The sequence below is a fragment of the Suillus subalutaceus genome (genome assembly GCF_016647625.1).
Source record: "Suillus subalutaceus strain FC151 chromosome Unknown DFJ58scaffold_302, whole genome shotgun sequence".
Taxonomy (NCBI): domain Eukaryota; kingdom Fungi; phylum Basidiomycota; class Agaricomycetes; order Boletales; family Suillaceae; genus Suillus; species Suillus subalutaceus.
In genome coordinates this window covers 581-20,482 of record NW_024540551.1, presented here as the reverse complement: position 1 = coordinate 20,482, position 19,902 = coordinate 581, and the positions used below count along the sequence as shown (strand labels likewise).

Genomic DNA, 19,902 nt, shown 5'->3' with positions numbered 1-19,902 from the left:
ATAGCCAGGTTTATTAGTTGAGCTGGGTAGAAGCGGAAATGTGCCGCAAACACATGAAAACAACAAATTCTCCCGCATGGCAGCATTAGTACATGTCGCAGAAATGGAGGAATTTTGTAAGCTCGTCAAGTGTATATGAGCCAGCACGCATCCTAGTACAATTGTCAAGTGGCTAAATCGAAGAACAAGGGATCAACATACCTTCCAAACGTAAGCTCAAGAAAACAACTCAAAGATGTCCCTGGGATATTCCTTCAAGGTGAATGGGCTTGTCATCGCTCATGCCATCCAGCTCCATTTGACTGCTGTTCTGTGTAGCAGCAAACATGTCATAAAAGACATTGGAAGCTGAAGATAAAATTGAACTGCAGGGCTTGTACAGTATGTTCTCAACCTGCTGGCACAAAATATTTCAAGCTGGGAGTCCAAAATAAAGAATAAATTAGTAAAACACACCTGGAAGATGTGGCTTGACGCATGAAAGTAGTCAACAGGGTGTCGAGTTGCCCTTGACATATTGACGATTCGAAAGGATTTACAAGAGCCTAACACATTGTGGCACATAGTAGACCGCCATCATACATTAATTCACTGGGGGATAGTCATTCATGGTTTTATTGACAGTCTCTGCAGAACAGTTTGATATGTCTGTTTGTACATGCGATAGTAAGGACTTCAGAGCCTGATGCAATAATATTGCAGAATAGGTCTATGACCTGTCGAAGAGTCTTATCTGCCCGCTCTGTATCCTCTGCATTCCATTCATCTCCTTCATCCCCATCATCTTCTTCATCCCCATCATCTCCTTCATCCCCAACATCTCCATCATCCCCATCATCCCCAACATCTCCATCATCCCCATCATCCCCATCATCTCCTTCATCCCTGTCATCTGTGAGGTCCAAAACATCACCGACAGAAGTCTGGTCCGAGTCGGGGGAGCTGTTATGGCACAAAAGGCGAGGGAGCATGGTAGTATGTATCAGAGATACGATAACGAGGCGTGACATTGGATTCAAGCTCCTTGCTTACTTAATGTAGTTTGTAGTTTGAAAAATTTAGTTGAAGTTGACGAAATCAGCATTCCCGAACGGAGTCTTAGCGTGCCATCACAACAGAACCCTTTTGATGATGATGCAACATGACAGCAGTTTTTGGCCACGCTTGAGAAGTTATAGCCAAGGATATCACACCAAACAATTTCAGACTAACATTAGATGACTGGGACGGAGATGACTACCCGACGTTTGAGACTATTACCTTTGGTTGATGAGGATCAAAAGAACTCCACATTTCACTTGCTGAACCAATCGTCTGAGTCTCTTGCTTCAAGTCATCTCCACATTCCCTTTCACCAGTGCCCTCCAACTCCCGAGCCATGGATCCCAATGGCAACAACTGGAATCAAGAGCTCTTCTGCAGAGGCCTCAAGTCAGACAGTCAAATGTGTGACTGTGAGGAGTTTTTCCCTCGCACACAGGATGAAGGCCATTGTGCGGAGTGTGGTCATGGTCACAGCAAACACCCCCGCAAAGCTTCAACAAGTCATGAACCAGTACCAGAAGTTCAAGAGGATGCTGATGAACAACCTCATTCAAGTTCTGCAGTCGCTATCAAGGATATCTTCACTAGAATTACTGGTGGAAAAACTGTCAATGATAACCTGAATTCTTGCCACTACAGGGAAGCAAGGAAGCCTAGTGCCACTCACCAGTGCTGAGAGGAGGCGTTATCAACTCTGTTGTCAACTCAGCTTGCTGGTTATCACAAGCTGGCCAAGGGCCCAACAACATCGGCAGGCTCGTGAAAGGTAAGTGCTGCCCTAGTAGTGCATGAAAATAGATTTACAATTGCATTCAGGATCGTAAGGAAATCACTGGCTCACAAATGGTTGGAAGCCAAGCACACAGGAACACAACTTCTAGTATCTCAATGTCAGGGAACACATTTCGTGTTGCATCAGTGGCCATGTTGACTTGCGGTGTTGATGTCAGTCAAGAGCCCTCTGAAGGTTAACTCGCTTACTCAGTTTTTGACAGAGGAACGGTCTTATCAGAGTGTCCAAAGTCCCAAGCAAGAATGGCCAAAACGAGATCCAGGCTATGAAAAATGTGGCTGTTACCTTGAACAACAGTTCATCATCGAAAGCGGATGGACTTATTTCAAGGTCACCAGTCAGTTACGAACTTGGTTTCCTAAAGTATTTGATTACCTCAATGTTCAAGTCGAGAAGCGACAATCAGCCATGTTATGTGAAGAGAAGCCAATTTGGCGGCTCCTCAACAAGTGCGGACAAATGCTAACAGTTGTTGATATCAGGTTTCCAGCTGGGAGTGATCTTGCGAAGCATAAGGGCCAGGACAAAGCAAGTGTTAGTGATTGTCATCTTTGGTTTGGTGCGTTCTCATTCATTTTTTGTTTCATTCAAGTTGTACTCATTGAATACTACTGGCATTAGTCACAAGGAACCAGATTCCTGACAGCATTTACGAGTTTTGGAACACTCAGCCTGTGATAGCTGGATCAGATTCTGAATGCGACAATGGTAACGACATGCTTTTGTCCGACACAGATGATTCAGTTAGCATCAAGTCGGACAATGATCTTGCAAGTTCGTTGATGGAACTTGATATGTCCTCAGATTTGGATGTTAAGGACCCAAAAGGCAAAGGCAAGGCAAAAGTGGCACCTGCTAGGTCACCAATGAGAAGACGGAACAGTGAGTACTATTTGTGATTCAAATTATAGCATGATTTACTCATCTGTTTCAATAGTGAAGCACAGTCATACTCTGCTTTCCCCGTCACCATCAGAAGCTACTAGGAAAGCAGTCCAGAAGAAACTCAAAAAGGGTTTGTCTCTCTCAAATGTGGTGACAACTGAGCTTATTTTATTTGTTGTTCTAGAGCCTGCAAATGACACCACTGTTCCCTTATTTTCGATGAACTCTGAATCTGCAAGCTCTGAACTCAAACCACCTCCATCAACCCAGCCCAGGGCTCAATCCAATAGTTATAGTGAGTTTACCATTCCACTCATTTATACTACTTGTTGATGAACATCTGTGCTGCTGTTATTCCAGAAACAGTATTGTTTCATACTACTAGTACGACTAGTCAAGTGCCAGGTACCCTCAAAGTAGAGAACAAGATATCCACTCCACCAGCCTTTGTGTCGGTCAGTGAAGCGGATGTCCTGTGGCGTGACAAGATACAGGACGATGACCCTTTCACAGAATATATCAATCCTTGGGACTTCCATTACTGTATGCTGAATCTTGCCAACCTCGAGTAATTTGAGAGTCGGCATAGGCTATTTCGCACAACATTAGAGAGGTGTGAGGAGTTGGGCATCATTGGACACAATTTACTAGAAATGCAGGGCCCAACTGACCAATCTGTGGGCAGACCAACTGTTGGAAAAATACTGGGAGTTGGAGAAAAAGAATCTCAAAGCCACCTCAGCTGTAGCTGATCCCAATGCCCAAGGTCAAAGAAAGTCCACACTGCCTTGGTTTTAGTCATTGGACATTAGAGGAGACTTAGTGCACAAGGGTTGATGATCAACTCACAATCCACCTGGCATATGCATTCAAAGTGTCAAAATCAGCCATAGCTGACCATGACCTCCCATTTTCTATTTTCCTTCACTCTAAAAACCTCTTCCTAATGCAGCTCAGCAAGGCAAAGTAGACTCAGTCCCACATTGACACCCTGTCACTGTTCTTTTGGCACCTGGAGAATCACTCCATCTGACCTCAGGGACTCAGTAACCTTGCACTATACCTCAAGACTGGCACCATCTCGCTTGAAGCTTTCAACATCACCATGATCAATGAAATCCTACTTTGTTTGATCAATGAAGAACTATGGGACAAAGTCCACTTGCAAACCCTAGCAGTGGTATGTTTTTTCCTAAAATCATCATCCAGGAACTCCTCTCTGACAAACACTCCACATATCCTCCTAAGAAATCTTGAATCGATCCCTTTCAAATGACTGTTCAATCATTCCCCACACATTTGCTTATGCAGATGCCCGCACACTTGCTCACACGGTTGCCCACAACATTAACGTGGATGCCCGCACACTTGCTTACGCGGATGCCGCATCTATGCTTACGTGGTTGCCCATACCTCTGCTTACACAGATGCCTGCACTTATGCTCATGCGGTTGCCCGTACCCATGGTTACACGGATGCCCATACTACTGCAAACATGGATGACTGTACCTCTTCCTACACGGTTGTCAACCTGCCCCTACCCTCATCCTAAATGCACTCACACACACAACCAGCCTAAAGTGGGTGAAGCATCATCAGCGCAACCCAAAAAAACCGATGAGCTACCGGACTATAACCGAGACTTGCGTGGAAACAACCAAGAGCAAACCTGTCAAAACTCGCGATCTCGGTCTCCTCATCGCCCAGGTAACAGAACTGAAAGCGATAACGCGAGGAACAACCAACAGCCTCGACGGGGTTTTTCTCAGAGCGCAGGCACCTGCGGTTGGTCAGCTCGGCCACTTTGCCCATGATATCCAGCATTGCAATTCCACAAAGCTGTGGGACAGCACCTCTGCATACTGCAAGAAGACAGACAACTGTCTGGTCAATCCCCAAGGAAGTCTACTGTGCTTCAAGTGGCAATGCCCCAACAGATGCTTTGCTGGGAACCACAAACTGCACCATGAGTGCTCGGGATGCGGAAGCAAAGAGCATGGTACTCAAGGATGTCCTCGAGGTGAGAAAGAGTAAAGTGTTCATGCCATACAAACCTCAGGGATGGGCTCATCTCCTCGAGGAAACAGGCCTTATTAGTAGATATCCACACATACCCAGTTGCCTTCTGTCGGGTTTTCTCTGGGGGCATTCCCCCAGTCAAATGTACATACAAACTGCTCTATTGAAGAGCATATTGAAGCCTTCTGGAACATCGTCAATCTTGAGTTTACGAAAGAGCGCTTCATTGGTTCTTTTATAGCCGAAGACCTCAAATCTTATATTGGATATTTATAGCTGAAGACCTCAAATCTTATATTGGATATTTTCAGACAGCCCCACTTTCCCTGGTACCTAAAACAGGAAAACCTAATAGATTTTCACCTTGTTCAAAACCTATCCTTCCCCATAACCCCTCCAAAACTATTTCATCTATTAATTCAAGGGTCGACTCAGACCTGTTTCCTTGTACCTACGGAACTTTTTCTACCATATGTCTATCCATTTGGCGCTTACCCCCAGGGTCACAAGGCGCAGTCCGCACGTGGCAGAGGCGTACGGAACCATACCTCTCCATCATTCACAATGGGCAGCCCTGGCCATCAAATTCCCTGGCAACGATGCCTTCACCATCGATACAGCCTTTTGCTTTGGTTTTGGACCCTCAGCCAGCATATACGGAAACATTAGTGATGCGGGGCTGGACATATTACAGGCAAAAGGAATCAGCCCTGCCTCCAAATGGGTTGATGACCACTTGTTTTTCCGGATTAAGTTGGTATTTCTGGCTGAATACAACGCTAGGCGTGCCCAGTGGGCTAGTGAGATTGCCGAGAATGGAGGTCTCATCATTAACGGGGGCCATAAATGGTATAAGGGCATTATCATGCCCAACGGCTCACCCAAAGAGTTTGACGAAGACGCATGGTTCCCAATCCAGGACCTATCCAAATGCTCCCTGTGCTCCAAAGAAGACGCATCATTTTCTTACTGCATGGATGACATCGACGAATTCTCCTCAAGAGATGGGCACCCCTTGGGAACCAGCCAAAGACATACCATTTCGTTTGATGCCCCCATTTACGGGGTTCATCTGGGACCTGGACAACCGGACGGTGGACCTTTCAACCAAGAAAAGGGTTAAGTACCTCCACACCATCACAGAATGGGAATCTAAATGTACGCACATGTTACATGAGGTCCAGAAGATGTACAGAAAGCTCCTACTCACTGCCCACATCATCCCATGGGCCAAGCTTACCTCACTAACCTCAAGGCTATGCTGGCCATATTCAATGACCAGCCCTTTCATCCTCGAACCTCTCTGCAAAACACACCAGATGACATCAATTGGTGGAAGAACTCCCTCAGCAAGGCTTACATATCCCACCCAATCCCCCGACCATGTGTTGTCCTCGACTTCCATGCCTATTCAGACGCTAGCTCTGGCCATGGAATCAGCATTGTCATCAACGGTTTCTGGAGGGCATGGGACCTCATACCGGGATGGAAGAGGGACAGTAGAGATATTAGATGGGCCAAAGGAGTTGGTTTCGAGTTTCTCATCCACACAATTGTCAGTTCTCAAGCCGTCAGAATTCATTTCAAGGTCTATGGGGACAACAGAGGCATTGTTGAAGGTTGGTGGGCAGGTCGAAGTAGAAACTGCACATCCAATGAAATATTCAAACGCATTCATCAAGTCCTCCCTACTCGATACATCCAAAGTAGGGACAACCCCGCAGATGGCCCTTCCTGTGGTTTATACCCTCCAGCCAAGTTCTTCCTGCCCCCAGTTGATATCCCACTGGAGCTATGGCCCTTCATTAGAGACATATTCAAAGCCACTGCCAACTCCAGGTACAAGCAGTGCCCAAACGCCTATGAATCATTTCACCCCAGTGGACAGAAGTGCTGCCGAACTCGAGATCCATCACAGAGCATTTGTTAACCGAGTTTGAGTGCCATGGAGAAGAACTGTTCAAAGTGTTGCAAAACTAGTAAGTCCTGCAAAGACATACTCATTCAATCCATTCCTTACCTATTTAAAAACTTTGCCCTCACTGCTTAGCAAGAGAGAGACTGCACACATGGCTCCCAGCATCCTCCCAAGATGCTTGAGATAGGGAAGGAAACATTGTTCCCCTACTCCTTCAACGCATTCGAGACACCATAATTCACGTGTATGCCAAGGCAACGCATGAGACATACGGCTCAGGATTACTGACCTTTCACATATACTGTGACAGCAAAATGATCCCCAAACACCAGCGCGCCCCGGCCAGCAATATCCTCATATCAGCTTTCATCACCTCCATGGCAGGACACTATTCAGCCAAGACGATAGTCAACTATGTCTGGGTGTGCGCGCCTGGCACATTTTGCATGGCTTAACCTGGTCCCTGAATGACATGGAAATAGACGCCCTACTGAAAGCTTCCATATCTCTCACTCCTGCATCTGCAGAAGAGGAGCAAATGCAAACCCTACACCATCGACATCATTATGGCCATCCATGAACAACTTAACCTATCCAACCCCTGAGATGCAGGGTGTTCGCATGCCTGACCATAGCCTTCTATGCCACGGCTCGGGCTGGGAGTTCACAATCCCTCGCCTCAATGCTTTCAACCCAGTGATACACATGAAACTGTCCAATGTTATTGACACCCGTGATCACCAAAACCTCCTCATGAAGACTTTCTTCCTTCCCAGAACAAAGAGCACCCTAGAAGGAGAAGAGGTGTCCTGGCTAAGCAGACAGGACCCTCAGACCCAGACGAGGCCTTCTCCAATCACCTGCACATTAATGAGCCCCCCTGTGATAATGCCCTATTTGCTTACCATCACAACCATTCGCACCATCCACTGACAAAGACCAAATTCTTGCAACACTTGACATCTGCAATGAAAGCTGCTGGGCGTCTTCCAGTACTGGAATTCAGATCGGATCAACTCTTGAATACCTGCTTCAAAATGTCCCCTTCGACATTGTTTAAGTGAAAGGGCGCTGGTCAAGTGATGCTTTCCTTACCTACCTGCATTGTCACACCCCAAATCCTGGCCCCTTACATGCGGGCCACGCCCGTATTGCAGGAACAATTCCTTCGCCACACCTTAACCTTGCCCCCCAGTCCACTGATACCCTAGTGAGTATCCTCCTCCTAAAATCTGGGTTTCTGAGTTTCGCTGGATGCATCGTCAGCTCTCCTAACCAATGGGAATTGCAGCTCACCTCTCTCTTTCAGGTTAGTCCCTCAGGGCCAGAAGACGCTGCACATCCTCGCCCAAAAACTCTTGTTTCTCATTCCAGAATCACTTCGCCGTAGAACTTACTCAGCACCTTGTCCCTCATTAGACCAATGTATAATGACCACTCTCCCTAAGAACATGTCTGAGTGAACCTCAAAGTTGAACCAAGGAGGGTTGTCAGACACAACAGTCGAATAGAGGAGCAGATTAGTTTTATTATCTCATAGATGAATTTCTGGAGCACCTGTCATGATCATTCTTGGCTATTAATTTCAGAGTCCAATTGATCATGCCCCTTTCCCTTCTGCCCCACCTATCAAGTGTGCTAAATGATTAGCATGAACTGGAGCAGACTCATCTGTCTGCACTATGTGTAAAGTATGATTAGTTGACTTGGTGGTAGTAATCACCCTCTTCATGCACTTTCTGAGTGAGTGCAGTGAGATAAATCCCCATAGACCTGTCCATGACTGAAGATAGGAGTCCACTGCAAGATGAACAGGGAATTAGTGACACTTAAGAGGAATAGGGTCAAGTGAATCGAGGTGATCGAAGAGCAGGTGAGCTAGGAAACAAGTATAATCTCAGTCTCTGGAAAGAACTCATTGATCGAACCATGTACCTAGGAAACAAGTATACTACAGCTCGTCAGCGTATTGTAAGGTGTGCTTGAAATGGGGCACTTACATCTCAGTCTCTGGAAAGAACTGAGATGCTACTACGAAGTCCCGGTACTCTATATAGCGGATGGACTTGGGATTAAAATTGTAAGTGTCAAATAACTGATATTGGTGAGCGCGAGCTGACGTCATACTTGCTCGCTCATTACTCTTTTGGGCTGCACTCGCACTCTTCTAGCTCCTCATCCTCCCTATCTCAGATCCGTCAGTCATCGACTTGTCGGATCGTTTGGCGTCCAACATAGGGTTATGTTCAGAAGTGACATCCAGGGTCATGCAATGGATTAGGAACCTGGACTGTGTTCTGGTCATCTTAGTGAGCTTCATCAACTCCATTCCTAAGGCTTCCTGGCCTTGGCTGCATCCTAATAATCATAGACCACATTAAAGAATGAATCTATGAATTTTACTGTCTAAACCATTTTCCCTGACCCCCATCTTCCAATCCTCCCGTCCTCCCGTCCTCCCATCTTACTATTCACAGCTATAAATGCCCAGCCAGATAAAGATGTAGAAGGAAAAACTCACATGGTGACCACAGGCAGCCACATGTCATGTGAAATGTGCCAGTGCCAGTATCTGGCTCAGGGAGGCTGTTGTCAAGTGCTGAGAGCTCCATGGGGCAGGGAGAGGTGGTGGTTGCATGCTGGAAGTAGTTGGAGGCCATGGATGGTAGCAAGGGCACAGGAATGGCAAAAACAATTGTTGAGAGGGGTGAGGTTTGACCTGTCATGTCTTGTCACATCAAATGGACACTGGTGCCCTGACTACAGGTCACATAAATCTTGCACTGTGTTTGTCCATTGTGGATATTGAATCAGTGCTTGAAAGGCAAGTTTCCAAAAACAGGTTTAAGGGAACCACATGGGTACCATGTGAGGTTCCATGTGGGCAAGACCACTCTCCCACACCATCACACCTTACTTTATAGATGCATCTCCACCATCACCTCAGTGACAGTGTGCACTTGGTTCCAACTGATCAATTTAGCTCATATCAATATAACAAAAAAATAGTTGCAAAGTGTATTGAATGGATTAAACTTGATAAGACCTCATACATCTTGGAATTCTGAAAGACAATTTCTGAGATCTACTATTGCATCTAGTTCCCCAGCAGTTGTCAGGATTCTGGGCAAATCCCTTGCAGCAATGTCCATGTGTTGAAGGATCTTCTGTGCAATGGCAATGGCTCTATCCTTGCTTGAGGATTGGATAGCTTTGGGGGCATTTTTCTTGAGGATGGTTGATTTGGAGCCTTGTGCAACATATTTTTCAGCAGACAGAACCATATGGCACAGAGCCAATAAGGGTCTTCTGTGAGGTACTTTCCAGAGAAATAACATTAAACCATCATCACTATTTATCAGGTAGTATTCTTACCTTCATTTGGTGGCAACCGTGGAATGACAGCTGTCATCCTCCATAGTGTCTCTTCAGTGTGTTCATGAGCCTGATTGGTGAGAAGCAAGCCTGCACAGCGATCCAGCCATCTTGACAGTTCAGTAAATGGAAGTGTCTCATAGCTGTAGAAGTGGCCGCCACGTGTGAAACTGGGGATTGGTGTATACACAGAATGTAATTGACCAGGTGGCTGGATTCTAGGAATAAATTTGATCAATACACTATCCTCCCCTCCTTGATAACAATAACATATTTTACTTACATTAGATCTCCTGGGTATACTGTAACACTCTCTGCCGCAAACTGACTGAAATCATATTTGTCACAAAGTGACGTTGATGCTTGAAGTAAAGCCTGGCGATCCTGGTGATCTTTGTAGAAAAACCAAACCCAGAATTTCAAACCAATATCTCCAATGACAAAGGTGTTTTGTCCCTCAGAGTCATGATGCGGTGTAGTGACCACACCACCTTGGTGAATTAATCCCCAACCATTCACAAGAAAGTTGTCTGGATGAACAAACTTTCCTTCCAAAGGACAATCTCGGATAGATCGGTGCCACGCCATAAGGCCATCATCCAGTACACTTAACCTAAATCAATGACTAGATAGATGCAGATGAGATTAAACGCACCTTAATTCCTCAGGTAAACCAGTATATATCAGGCAATCCAGGATGCATCGCTGCTCATTGGGATTGAATATACCACCAATCAGATCCCCCACAGTCCCTGTAACATGAGGTTTGCTGGACTCCTTTGCTCGAAGCTCCATATCTAAATAGATATTCAGCAAGCGAGTCATATTGCAGAGATAAGAAAACCAGACCATGCATATCCACACGCATTGAGGACTGAATGCGATACCTTTTCTCCAGATACTCCATACTCAACTCAAGAGGCCCAGGTTTTGCTGCTCCCCTAACAACCACACATTTACCCTCTCCAAGACTAGCCCGAATTCCTAGAATTAGTTCATCCCTAGATGTGTCCTGGAAATTAAAATGGGTGACAAATTCAGACCCTGGTTTTGATGTTGGAACCTCCGCCAACTTCTTGGTGAGCTCTGCATCCTCGGTCAACACATTGTGTCCTTCCCGCATCACAGTAGGTAATACGGTGATATGTCCATCTGACCAGGTGACAATTTCTGCATCCCCTGGTACTTGTGTACCTCGCATCTGGGATGCACAATCTAGATTGAGACGTTCATCTAGCTGGGAGTGGCAGCCTGATGGCGGTGGGACTGGTGGAGGAGGATGAGTGGGGTCTGGAGTACTAGTAATTGTTGGCGAGGCTCCTTGAAGCTTCCTGGCTGCCCGCAATTTTCGTTTGCAAGCTGCTTGGGCAGCACGACGCCTTGCTTTCTTCTCGGGGCTAAATTTAGCTTCATGTGTGCGGTTGTACTTCCGCTTCGTCTCAGGGGAAACACGTGTCACTGTAGAAATAACTGTTAAGTCTTTATATATCCAAAGAGAGAGAAAGAAAAATACTTGAGATTTAGCGCAGCTGAAATATTAGGAGCAACAGAACTGACAACAGATGCAGTGTCGAGAAGGGCAACAGAATCGGCAACAGACTCTCGGAGACTCGTGGAAAAGTTGAGGGCAGGCAAAGAGGGGCAACAGAGGGGCAACAGAACTGGCAACTGAGGGCAACAGATGGGCAACAGAATCGGATTTCACTCCAGAGTCTATAATCCTCGGGTACGGTTTCTGCAGCCGTTTTTCGATGCCAGGGGCATTCATGATCCTTTACTCCAAATACTAGAACACGGCGGGCCTGAATTACTACAATCCTGCGCCATGTCCGGGACAAAGCAGACTCACCTTTCATCTTTCATTGCACGGGTTCATTCATGCTTCTTTTCATCTCGGTAGTTTCTCAATTTTGGTCAGCTGGGAAAGATCAGACAGGAATCATCGTTACCATCCTTCTCCAAGTCAAGGTAAAGAGTCGCTGCCGTTAGTCCCTTTCATCATAACCTCATTCCTTTCAGTTAGCAGGTGCCAGGCGTGAACAATCACTGTATCTCACAAGATTAATAACTTCCTTACACGAGTAAGACCGCAACGACTCTTGAAAGAGCCTTTTTTCACTACCAACTCTGAAGCTCTCTCGTGTGCCCCGTCCAGGTTTTGCCCATGTCGACGTTCCACAATTTCATTGCGCCATCCTCACTCCCGCTTGCTACGGTCTTACCGCACGGCGATAATGCTATGGCAGACACACCTCGTTCTTTGTCCTCCAATCCCTCCCCAACCTGCGTGCCCCTCTCCAAGTCCAAGACTCGAAATGACCCATCAAATGAATAGATGATAACCCGCTGTCCACCTGGCAGGTGTAGGATGTGTCTGATGCCGTCCTCTACTTTGATCTTTCGATAAGGCATTGTCGCTGAATTCTTGTGCCTCGCAGGGGCTGGATACCCCCCGATGTTGGGTTCGGGATTCACTTAGCAGGTGCGTGATAATTTTAGCTCTTACCATCAATTGCCATACGAATTCATGACTTACTCAGAATCCAGATGGACTCGACTCGTACACAGAAAGACGAATGCGGCAATGTACACGCTGACATCCCGGTATACGTCTTTCCTTCAAATCACAAAAATTGCTCAACCCAGACATGACTATGTATGATCATGTGACTGTCTATGGTATCAGTGCTGTCGGGTATATCGGCTGCTGGCCCAGGTATGTCTTGTCCTAGGGAACGCTAAGTTCGATCAAGATGAGCGTCTACACCATAGTTTAGCTTGCGACATTGTTCGTCATCTAGATAGTTCAGACATTGTAGATCACTCATATATATACATGCAATGAATTGTATTTTGTATCTGTACGATGGAACAAGAACATATAATACAGTGTAATGTACGGAAGTGCGTAGACACATTATTAGGTTGAGACGATGATTGTACTGAAGAAATACTGACATGTTCAATAAGATAGCCCTGGAAGACGCCTTCAAGTTCGATCATAGCTTCATCGTCGTAGTCACGTCCAGGTGTGTTCCCAGATCAAAGGAATGCGGGAAAGTCATTCGCAGTCATGAGGATTCCTCCGCTGGAAAGTTTCTTCTAATCTCTTCAGTTTTCACATACTCCAGAAGGATGCTAGCGCACCTTCTTTGGTGCTTTCTGGTGCAGCAACCTAAGATACTCATGCTCGCTCAAAAACTATATCGTCAACTCATCAACCGTCGCCTGATAATTAAACTGGTCTACTTACTCGGGCACTGGTGAAGGAGGTGTTGGAGCTGGAGCTGGTGGAGGTGGCGGAGCACCCAGTACACTATTTGATGACATGCGAGATCAAGGCCTGCTCGAAGATTCCCTGATAGTAGTTTGCGTTGTCCCTGAGCGAGGATGCCGATCCTTATCGGATGAAGATGATGGCTGGTTATCGCCCACTGACTCGGGAGAAGAGGCACCTCTTGACAGTGGTTGTGCAGTGTAGATTGGAGAATTTGAGTTGGGGAGCTTGCTGGCACGATTGACTTCACTGCTGTTTTCTGTCCGAATAGACCCTCCACTGGCCCGGGTATGTTTTGGATGACGTTCGAAAGTAGCTTGTTGAATCATACACGCCACCCAGAAGAAAAGGATGTCCCAGCCTGTTTCAAGGATATTGGTAGGGATGATACCGAGGAAAATCGGCAGTCTGTTGGTGGACGATTAATGCCAGCCAGTTTACGGTATGAAACACTGCCTTTTATGGCCGTCAGGATCGAGAAGGACCACAGTCCAGAGGACCAAGTATCGAGGACATCTTCATATTGCTCAAGTGTAAAATTCTTCCCGCGTGCAAGGATTTTCCAGTTCTTGCCATCGTTTTTCTGCATTCAAGAGTAAGCGCACAAGTGTTGGACTGATCATTGAAATACTAACGTCGATATCTTCTCCCTCAATTCGGATGAAATAGGCTGGGCATCGGTCACCCACCATAACTGCCGCGAGATACACCAGTGCCATATGTTTTCAGTCAGTCGCGAATGAGACGAGTGCCGTGGTCAGGCTTGGGTGCAACATGGAACCTCCTCCTGCTCGGTATCGCCGATAGTGTAGTTGGGGGCGAAATATGCTCACAAGCAAAAATCTTAAGAATTAATACTATCATTATGAGCGACGCGTGTGGTGTCAACGAGACGCACCGTCGATGTGGCTCACCAGTTCGGCACATGGAGTTCTGGTTCTCGGTGGTGGATTTACAGATGTTGTAGCCAACCTGAGAGTCACGAATAGCAGCGGTGTTGTAGTCGACTTGGTACAGCTTAAAAAATGCTCCGGTGTGAACATGATATGCAACGGAAGAGGAATTGAAACTCACAATTCCTGGCGGGCAGGCATAGGTCTTGTCTACAAGTGGAGTTGGGTCAGCTGTGTCAGGTTGAGTGAAGAAACGTTTTAAAGTGGCAGTGATGGCGAAAAGCACGGAAAGAGTGAGACGAGACATGTCTCAAAGTTCAGTGGTGGAGAGAAAAGAAAGGCAGTAAAGAACACTTTGGCTTGTGGCGTGTGGGGAACGTCTAGCTTAGCCAAGCTGCTAGGGTCAACATTGATCATGGCTTGAATACGTGGATTCACAAGGGTATTTAACACAGTGCGGCAGTGCCAACTCTGTCCATCCGCGGGCAGTATAGTATCTGGACACTGACCCATTATAGTAGTTCGTTTGGAAAGCCTGTGCCCTGTTTGTGCAGGACGTCTTTGAGGGCAACGCGGTGAAGGTCTATACACGACAACTATCAATGTCTCGCATAAAGTATTATAGCCAGATGACATACCGTGATTCAAGCTTGAAGGCGAGCGCACTCCACGGCTCCCTCTCTGAACTTCCAGCAACACGCTTGGGTTGCAGCCTCTTCTCCGCCACTTCCGTCTAGTTATGCCTTTCGCCCGCTGGTACACCAAAGAGAGTTAAGAACTAGCAATGGGGTGGGGCAATTTGATTGCTTGTGTGTTGGTAAGGATATGATTGATGCGAAACGTGATCGAGACGGCGAGCAAGACTGCAAAACGGAGAAAGTCAGGGATTTGGACACTCTGCGGCCAAAGTCTGGAACCCATTGACAAGTCCGGCGGAGTCCAGCTGAGTTTGACTCAGCAACAAGAATGATTTTAAAGGAAGAAGCTCAACTGCCATTACTGCACATTCCAAGTCTGTTCGCAGAGGGAAACTATGTTCCAATGTGTCCTCTATGTCTGAGTCATTGCCTTCGTTGCAGCCTCCAACTTCCACTCAAACTTTTTGTGCTGTTCAATGACCATCCCTCGTGTGGGTCGCCTCGAACAAGGCCCTTCATCGTCACCTTCGTGTATTCTTTGAGCGAGAGCCAGAAATTGGCCAGACGCTGTGTTGTGCCTTCGACTAACGCGCACGCAGGTCAAGAGACAGTAGATACGGAAAATTGGAAGGGAACTTACAGTCATGAAAATCCGACTCGACCGAGTCTTCACATGGCAATGAGTTCAACAACAACGAAACAAGTAGTGTTACTCACGGAGGAATAATCTCAACCACGTGATCGTTCTTCTCGTTGAGCTGACCAGCGAGTGAGATGCTCAAGTTGGTAGATTTTGTCGCACAGCAGTGATTTCAGCGGCAGGAACGACGGACAGCCCTGAATAAACTGTGTAAAAGAACGTCAGACAGCCTTGCTTCTGCACAAGGGTTAAAAATACTCATACCCCAAGCTCGATAAGATGAGGGAGGAAGGTGATCATCCTGACAATTGAGGTGTGGTTGGTGGCGAGTTCACACTTGAGAGCTGACCGAGATGAGAACGCCATGAGTAATCATAGATGCACCGTGACAGCAGGAGACCTACATTCGGGATAAACGGCTTCTGGCTTAGTGAAGTCGAAGGCCCGTTGAATGCCATTCGAGAACAAGAACCTAGACAGCCGGTCAGTGCCGATTTGCATGGGATAGTGCTAGGGGCACATACATCTGGGTAAGTGTTGACGATATCTTCGATGGAAGACTTGAGAACGCTGCGCTCTGAAAGAACGTCAAGAGTAACGCTCTTGAGTCGTCCGGTAGCAATGTGTAAGGCAACCAGTTCATCGAGCCTTTCCTTGCAGCGACTGCAGACAATATTGACGGTTAGCAGGGCAAGAGTACGACCTATTTCTGCAGCGGATCCAACGACCAAGACACACTGAGAATCGATGATGTTGGCCATGATAAAAGAGTGAGTTTGCGGTAGTAATTCGCTGGGAAAGGGGGGACGAAGGTGCTGACCTTTATACCTACGACCACCTGTTCAATCTAAAGTGAACCGATCATGGCCCGTGACGATGCATGACTCAATGATGCATGCGAACGATATCGCGGTGCGAGACTCATCTTCGGTATTTTCAGCTGTGTAACAAGGAATGATAATTGATACTTAGTTAGGATCCATAATCAAGAAGGAACGACTGTCCTCCAGGTTCCTTCTATATCCAGGTCTGACTACGATGGACTCTGATCGGATCCCCGACTCCCACGGTTACAGATGCGGCAAACGTGCCGGTGAAATGTTGGGGGCAACAGAACGGCAACAGAGAATGGCAACAGAACGGGCAACAGACTCGTGGAAAAGTTGAGGGCAATAGAAAGGCGAAGAGGGACAACTGGGGCAACAGAATCGGGAACTGAGAAGGAGCTTTGAGGGCTGCGGTAGAGCGGCGTACAGACTGGCCGGGCGTTGGGTTGGCAGGGTGCTATAGTAGAAGCGCGGCCTGTGTAGCGTCCGGCTATAAGTCCAGCTCATGATATGATCTAGTCTAACAATTTGAAGTCAATTTGAAGCTGCGCGGTGCTGATCACCACATGATAGGTTTATTTTTCTTCGACAACCGTGACACTGACGTACATATATATTCACTCCATGATACTGTACGGTTTCTGCAGCCATTTTTCGAGACCGGCAGGCTTTCATGGTCCTCTAATACTAGAACACGGCGGGCCCGCATTGATACCATAATATTATGTGCCATGTCCCGGACAAACCAAACCCTCCCTTCATCTTTCACTGCACCCGTGGGGGTTCGTTCATACTTCTTTTCATCTCGCTAGTTTCGACTCGATTTTTGCCGGCTGGGAAAGATCGGACAGGAATCATCGTTGCCATCCTTCTCAAGGTAAAGATTCGCTGCCGTTAGTCCGACTTTCAGCATCATAACCTCATTCCTTCCAGCTAGCGGGTATGGACAATCACTTTATCCCAGATTAATAACTCCCTTACGCGAGTAAGACCGCGCAAGGGTCCAAGGAAAACTCTTGAAAGAGCCTTTGTTCACTGCCAACTCTGAAGCTGCAATGCACATGCTGACATCTCGGTATGCGAAACTCTGAGTCAAATCGTTTTCTATCATTAGAGTATCATGTGCACTCATGCTGCTGGTAAGATATAGTTTAATCTACACAATGCCTTATCTTAAGTACTTCTCCAAGGTGTCGCTGCTCACTTGCCACTATACAACTTCTCGTTCAAAACATCACCTCCATCGGCGTTCGACCCATGGGGCACGGCTGGCGTGCAGAATATTTTTAAAAAACTCCACAAATACCGAGTTTGCCGACTGGGATCATGGTGTCGTCTATGCGAATGCACAGAACCTGTCAAGAACAGTGAGTTCATGAAACGGGGGTGGTCTCTCGATCCGCAGAGAATATAACCGACTTCAATAGTTAATGGAATTGCCCGTGAATATGATGACACGTACTGTACGTTTATCTTTGAGCTCTGCAAGCGATTGAATTCATGTTACTATGTTGCAAGGCATTCTGCGAGCGCGCCAAAACAGAGTTTATCGGTATCCCTAACGTGGAGATCATTGTCCGTAACGAAGGTTAGATATTCTATTGCGTTTGAGGTTCTCTTAACATATGCACTGATGCCTCGACAACTTGGGAGTCTGAAAAGGACATGGTACACTTTTTACACTCGATGTATGTTTGATATTGGCATGTTCTCTTGTAGCGCATCTTACTCTCGGTAACTCAAGGGGCTGATCAGCCTGCGAGGTCCCTCTAGATGTAAGCATGCCCTATCCTCTTTGTCTGTAGTATCTTTTACAGTTTGATGGTTGTAAAAGTCACTACAAGGACGCCTGTTCAAAAGACGCACAACCTCTTGCTTTCGTGGGCAAGGGCATCTCTTTCGACATCGGAGGAATCAGATTGAAACCTTCAGCAGTAAGACCATCGCTCTTCAACTGGAAGGTCTTTCGCTCACCATACCTAAATGGATACAGGACATGAAGCTGATGCGCGGCGATATGGGCATAATCCGAACTGAGCTTGAAAGTGGCCACTAACTTTGAACTGCAACTTAAAGCGGGGCGGCTGCAGTCGTATCATCTCTACTCGCGATCGCTCAGCTTCAACTCCCGTACGTTTGTGTCCACTTCAATCTACACTTATTCTCATCTATCTTGGTTGCAGAATCAATATTGTCACCGTCACTCCAACTTGCCCGGCCCCAAAGCCATCAAGCCAGACGATGTGTAAGTTCCGGAATGCGATATTAGTCACTGGCATGTATTGGACTGAGCATCTGCCAGAATCTACGCTATGAATGGTAGATCCGTTGAGGTCGACAACATGGATGCTGAAGGTCGTCTTGTTCTAGTTGGTGCGTACTCTTGCTATCTACTGACGTCGTGATGAATTTTAACATTCTCAAAGATGCGTTGTACTACACATCAGCCGAGTTCAAGCCGCACACGGTCATCGACGTTGCCACTCTCATCGGGTATGTATTGATTGTTCACGCTTCTCTGCCTGAATTTATTATTGATAGGGCTGCGGAAGTCGCGCTGGGTGAGATCTACACCGGTGTTTTCACGGTTCGTCGTTTCATCACTACCCGCCGACATCTCGTTGACTGAACTCTTGTATTAGACCTCCGAAACCGACTGAGTGTTGCCGGAGAGAGCGAGTACGATCACTTCTAGCGCATGCTCCTCGACGAGGACTATGGTACACAGATTCTAACGCTGACTTGTGCAACGTAAGCCATCTATCTTCACGTTAGTCTTGCTTGAACTTACACTGTCCTTCATTTTTAAACTGGAGGGAAACCAGCAGGTTCATGTACCGCTGCACTATTCCTTAAGGCGTTCGTAGACGGCATCAAGGCCAAGGATGGACAGGAACCCTCTGTCCGATGGGCACCTTGATATTGCTTGGACTACGGAGTTAAGAACTTGTCGCTTGTGAAATCAAATGCAGGACGTATGTCATGAGCACAAGTGCGATCTAAACAATGGCGTTGTTCGCAATGCAGCTTTTATTGTGACTGCCTCTCCATTATTAGTTCCAATCTCTGATAATTTCATTGTAGTTCACGCGCCCACCATACCAGGAGAAAGGAATGACTGGGCGTCCTGTTCGGTAAATCATTTCAAACAAAATTTAGGTGATACATCCCAACATCATCGTTCAGTGCATTGGTATAATTTGTCAGACGTCTCTCAAGCCAAGAATGAGATGTGCAGAGATGGGTATTGCTCACTACGATAGGCCTCTATTTTGCACGTTTTGCAAAATGTCAATGACCAGGTTAGCGGTGATGAAATCTATGTTCCCAGTCCAATAGAATATTTGACTGAATGATTACCTGATTTGTGTAGACTAACTTTCTGACGTTTATTGAGATTCCTGCCCGGATCACCAGTGTAATCAACAGCATGGACATGTAAAACGTAGACGATACCATCAGTGCGCTCAGTATTTCAGCAATGCAACGTCGATGTGCTGTGGGTACTCTCCCCTCCTGGGGACCGATCTCACGAGGACGAGCGAGAATAGCGCCAGATAGAGATAGAGTGACATGGAGATCGCTGACAACTG

The 19,902-nt window shown here is 46.7% G+C and overlaps 6 protein-coding genes across 6 annotated transcripts; 2 read left to right on the top strand and 4 right to left on the bottom strand.

Moving 5' to 3' along the window:
* Positions 1–229: 229 nt before the first annotated feature.
* On the bottom strand, positions 230–971 carry DFJ58DRAFT_736886 (uncharacterized protein; the record flags this gene model as incomplete). The annotated part of the gene is made up of 2 exons (XM_041386871.1): positions 230–348; positions 659–971. 2 exons carry the CDS (start codon positions 969–971, stop codon positions 230–232), a joined length of 432 nt encoding a protein of 143 aa, XP_041235403.1.
* A 407-nt stretch (positions 972–1,378) lies between these two features.
* On the top strand, positions 1,379–3,294 carry DFJ58DRAFT_736885 (uncharacterized protein; the record flags this gene model as incomplete). The annotated part of the gene is made up of 7 exons (XM_041386870.1): positions 1,379–1,700; positions 1,754–1,810; positions 1,995–2,396; positions 2,459–2,719; positions 2,775–2,852; positions 2,907–3,017; positions 3,083–3,294. 7 exons carry the CDS (start codon positions 1,379–1,381, stop codon positions 3,292–3,294), a joined length of 1,443 nt encoding a protein of 480 aa, XP_041235402.1.
* Positions 3,295–9,706: 6,412 nt separating this feature from the next.
* DFJ58DRAFT_848392 (uncharacterized protein) lies at positions 9,707–10,622 on the bottom strand (the record flags this gene model as incomplete). The annotated part of the gene is made up of 3 exons (XM_041393627.1): positions 9,707–9,978; positions 10,035–10,252; positions 10,318–10,622. 3 exons carry the CDS (start codon positions 10,620–10,622, stop codon positions 9,707–9,709), a joined length of 795 nt encoding a protein of 264 aa, XP_041235401.1.
* Positions 10,623–14,040: 3,418 nt separating this feature from the next.
* On the bottom strand, positions 14,041–14,511 carry DFJ58DRAFT_736880 (uncharacterized protein; the record flags this gene model as incomplete). Its single annotated transcript, XM_041386869.1, has 3 exons — positions 14,041–14,168; positions 14,226–14,328; positions 14,386–14,511. The coding sequence occupies 3 exons, from the start codon at positions 14,509–14,511 to the stop codon at positions 14,041–14,043; spliced, it is 357 nt and encodes a 118-aa protein (XP_041235400.1).
* Positions 14,512–15,558: 1,047 nt separating this feature from the next.
* On the bottom strand, positions 15,559–16,243 carry DFJ58DRAFT_873618 (uncharacterized protein; the record flags this gene model as incomplete). Its single annotated transcript, XM_041394377.1, has 5 exons — positions 15,559–15,688; positions 15,747–15,826; positions 15,887–15,954; positions 16,007–16,059; positions 16,118–16,243. 5 exons carry the CDS (start codon positions 16,241–16,243, stop codon positions 15,572–15,574), a joined length of 444 nt encoding a protein of 147 aa, XP_041235399.1. The 3' UTR covers positions 15,559–15,571.
* A 1,493-nt stretch (positions 16,244–17,736) lies between these two features.
* DFJ58DRAFT_824380 (uncharacterized protein) lies at positions 17,737–19,702 on the top strand (the record flags this gene model as incomplete). The annotated part of the gene is made up of 16 exons (XM_041392149.1): positions 17,737–17,772; positions 17,828–17,897; positions 17,922–17,977; positions 18,029–18,072; positions 18,144–18,243; positions 18,303–18,354; positions 18,400–18,439; positions 18,493–18,552; positions 18,612–18,682; positions 18,736–18,802; positions 18,851–18,900; positions 18,952–18,971; positions 19,005–19,053; positions 19,126–19,211; positions 19,394–19,443; positions 19,496–19,702. The coding sequence occupies 16 exons, from the start codon at positions 17,740–17,742 to the stop codon at positions 19,506–19,508; spliced, it is 861 nt and encodes a 286-aa protein (XP_041235398.1). The 3' UTR covers positions 19,509–19,702.
* Between the last annotated feature and the right edge of the window lie 200 nt (positions 19,703–19,902).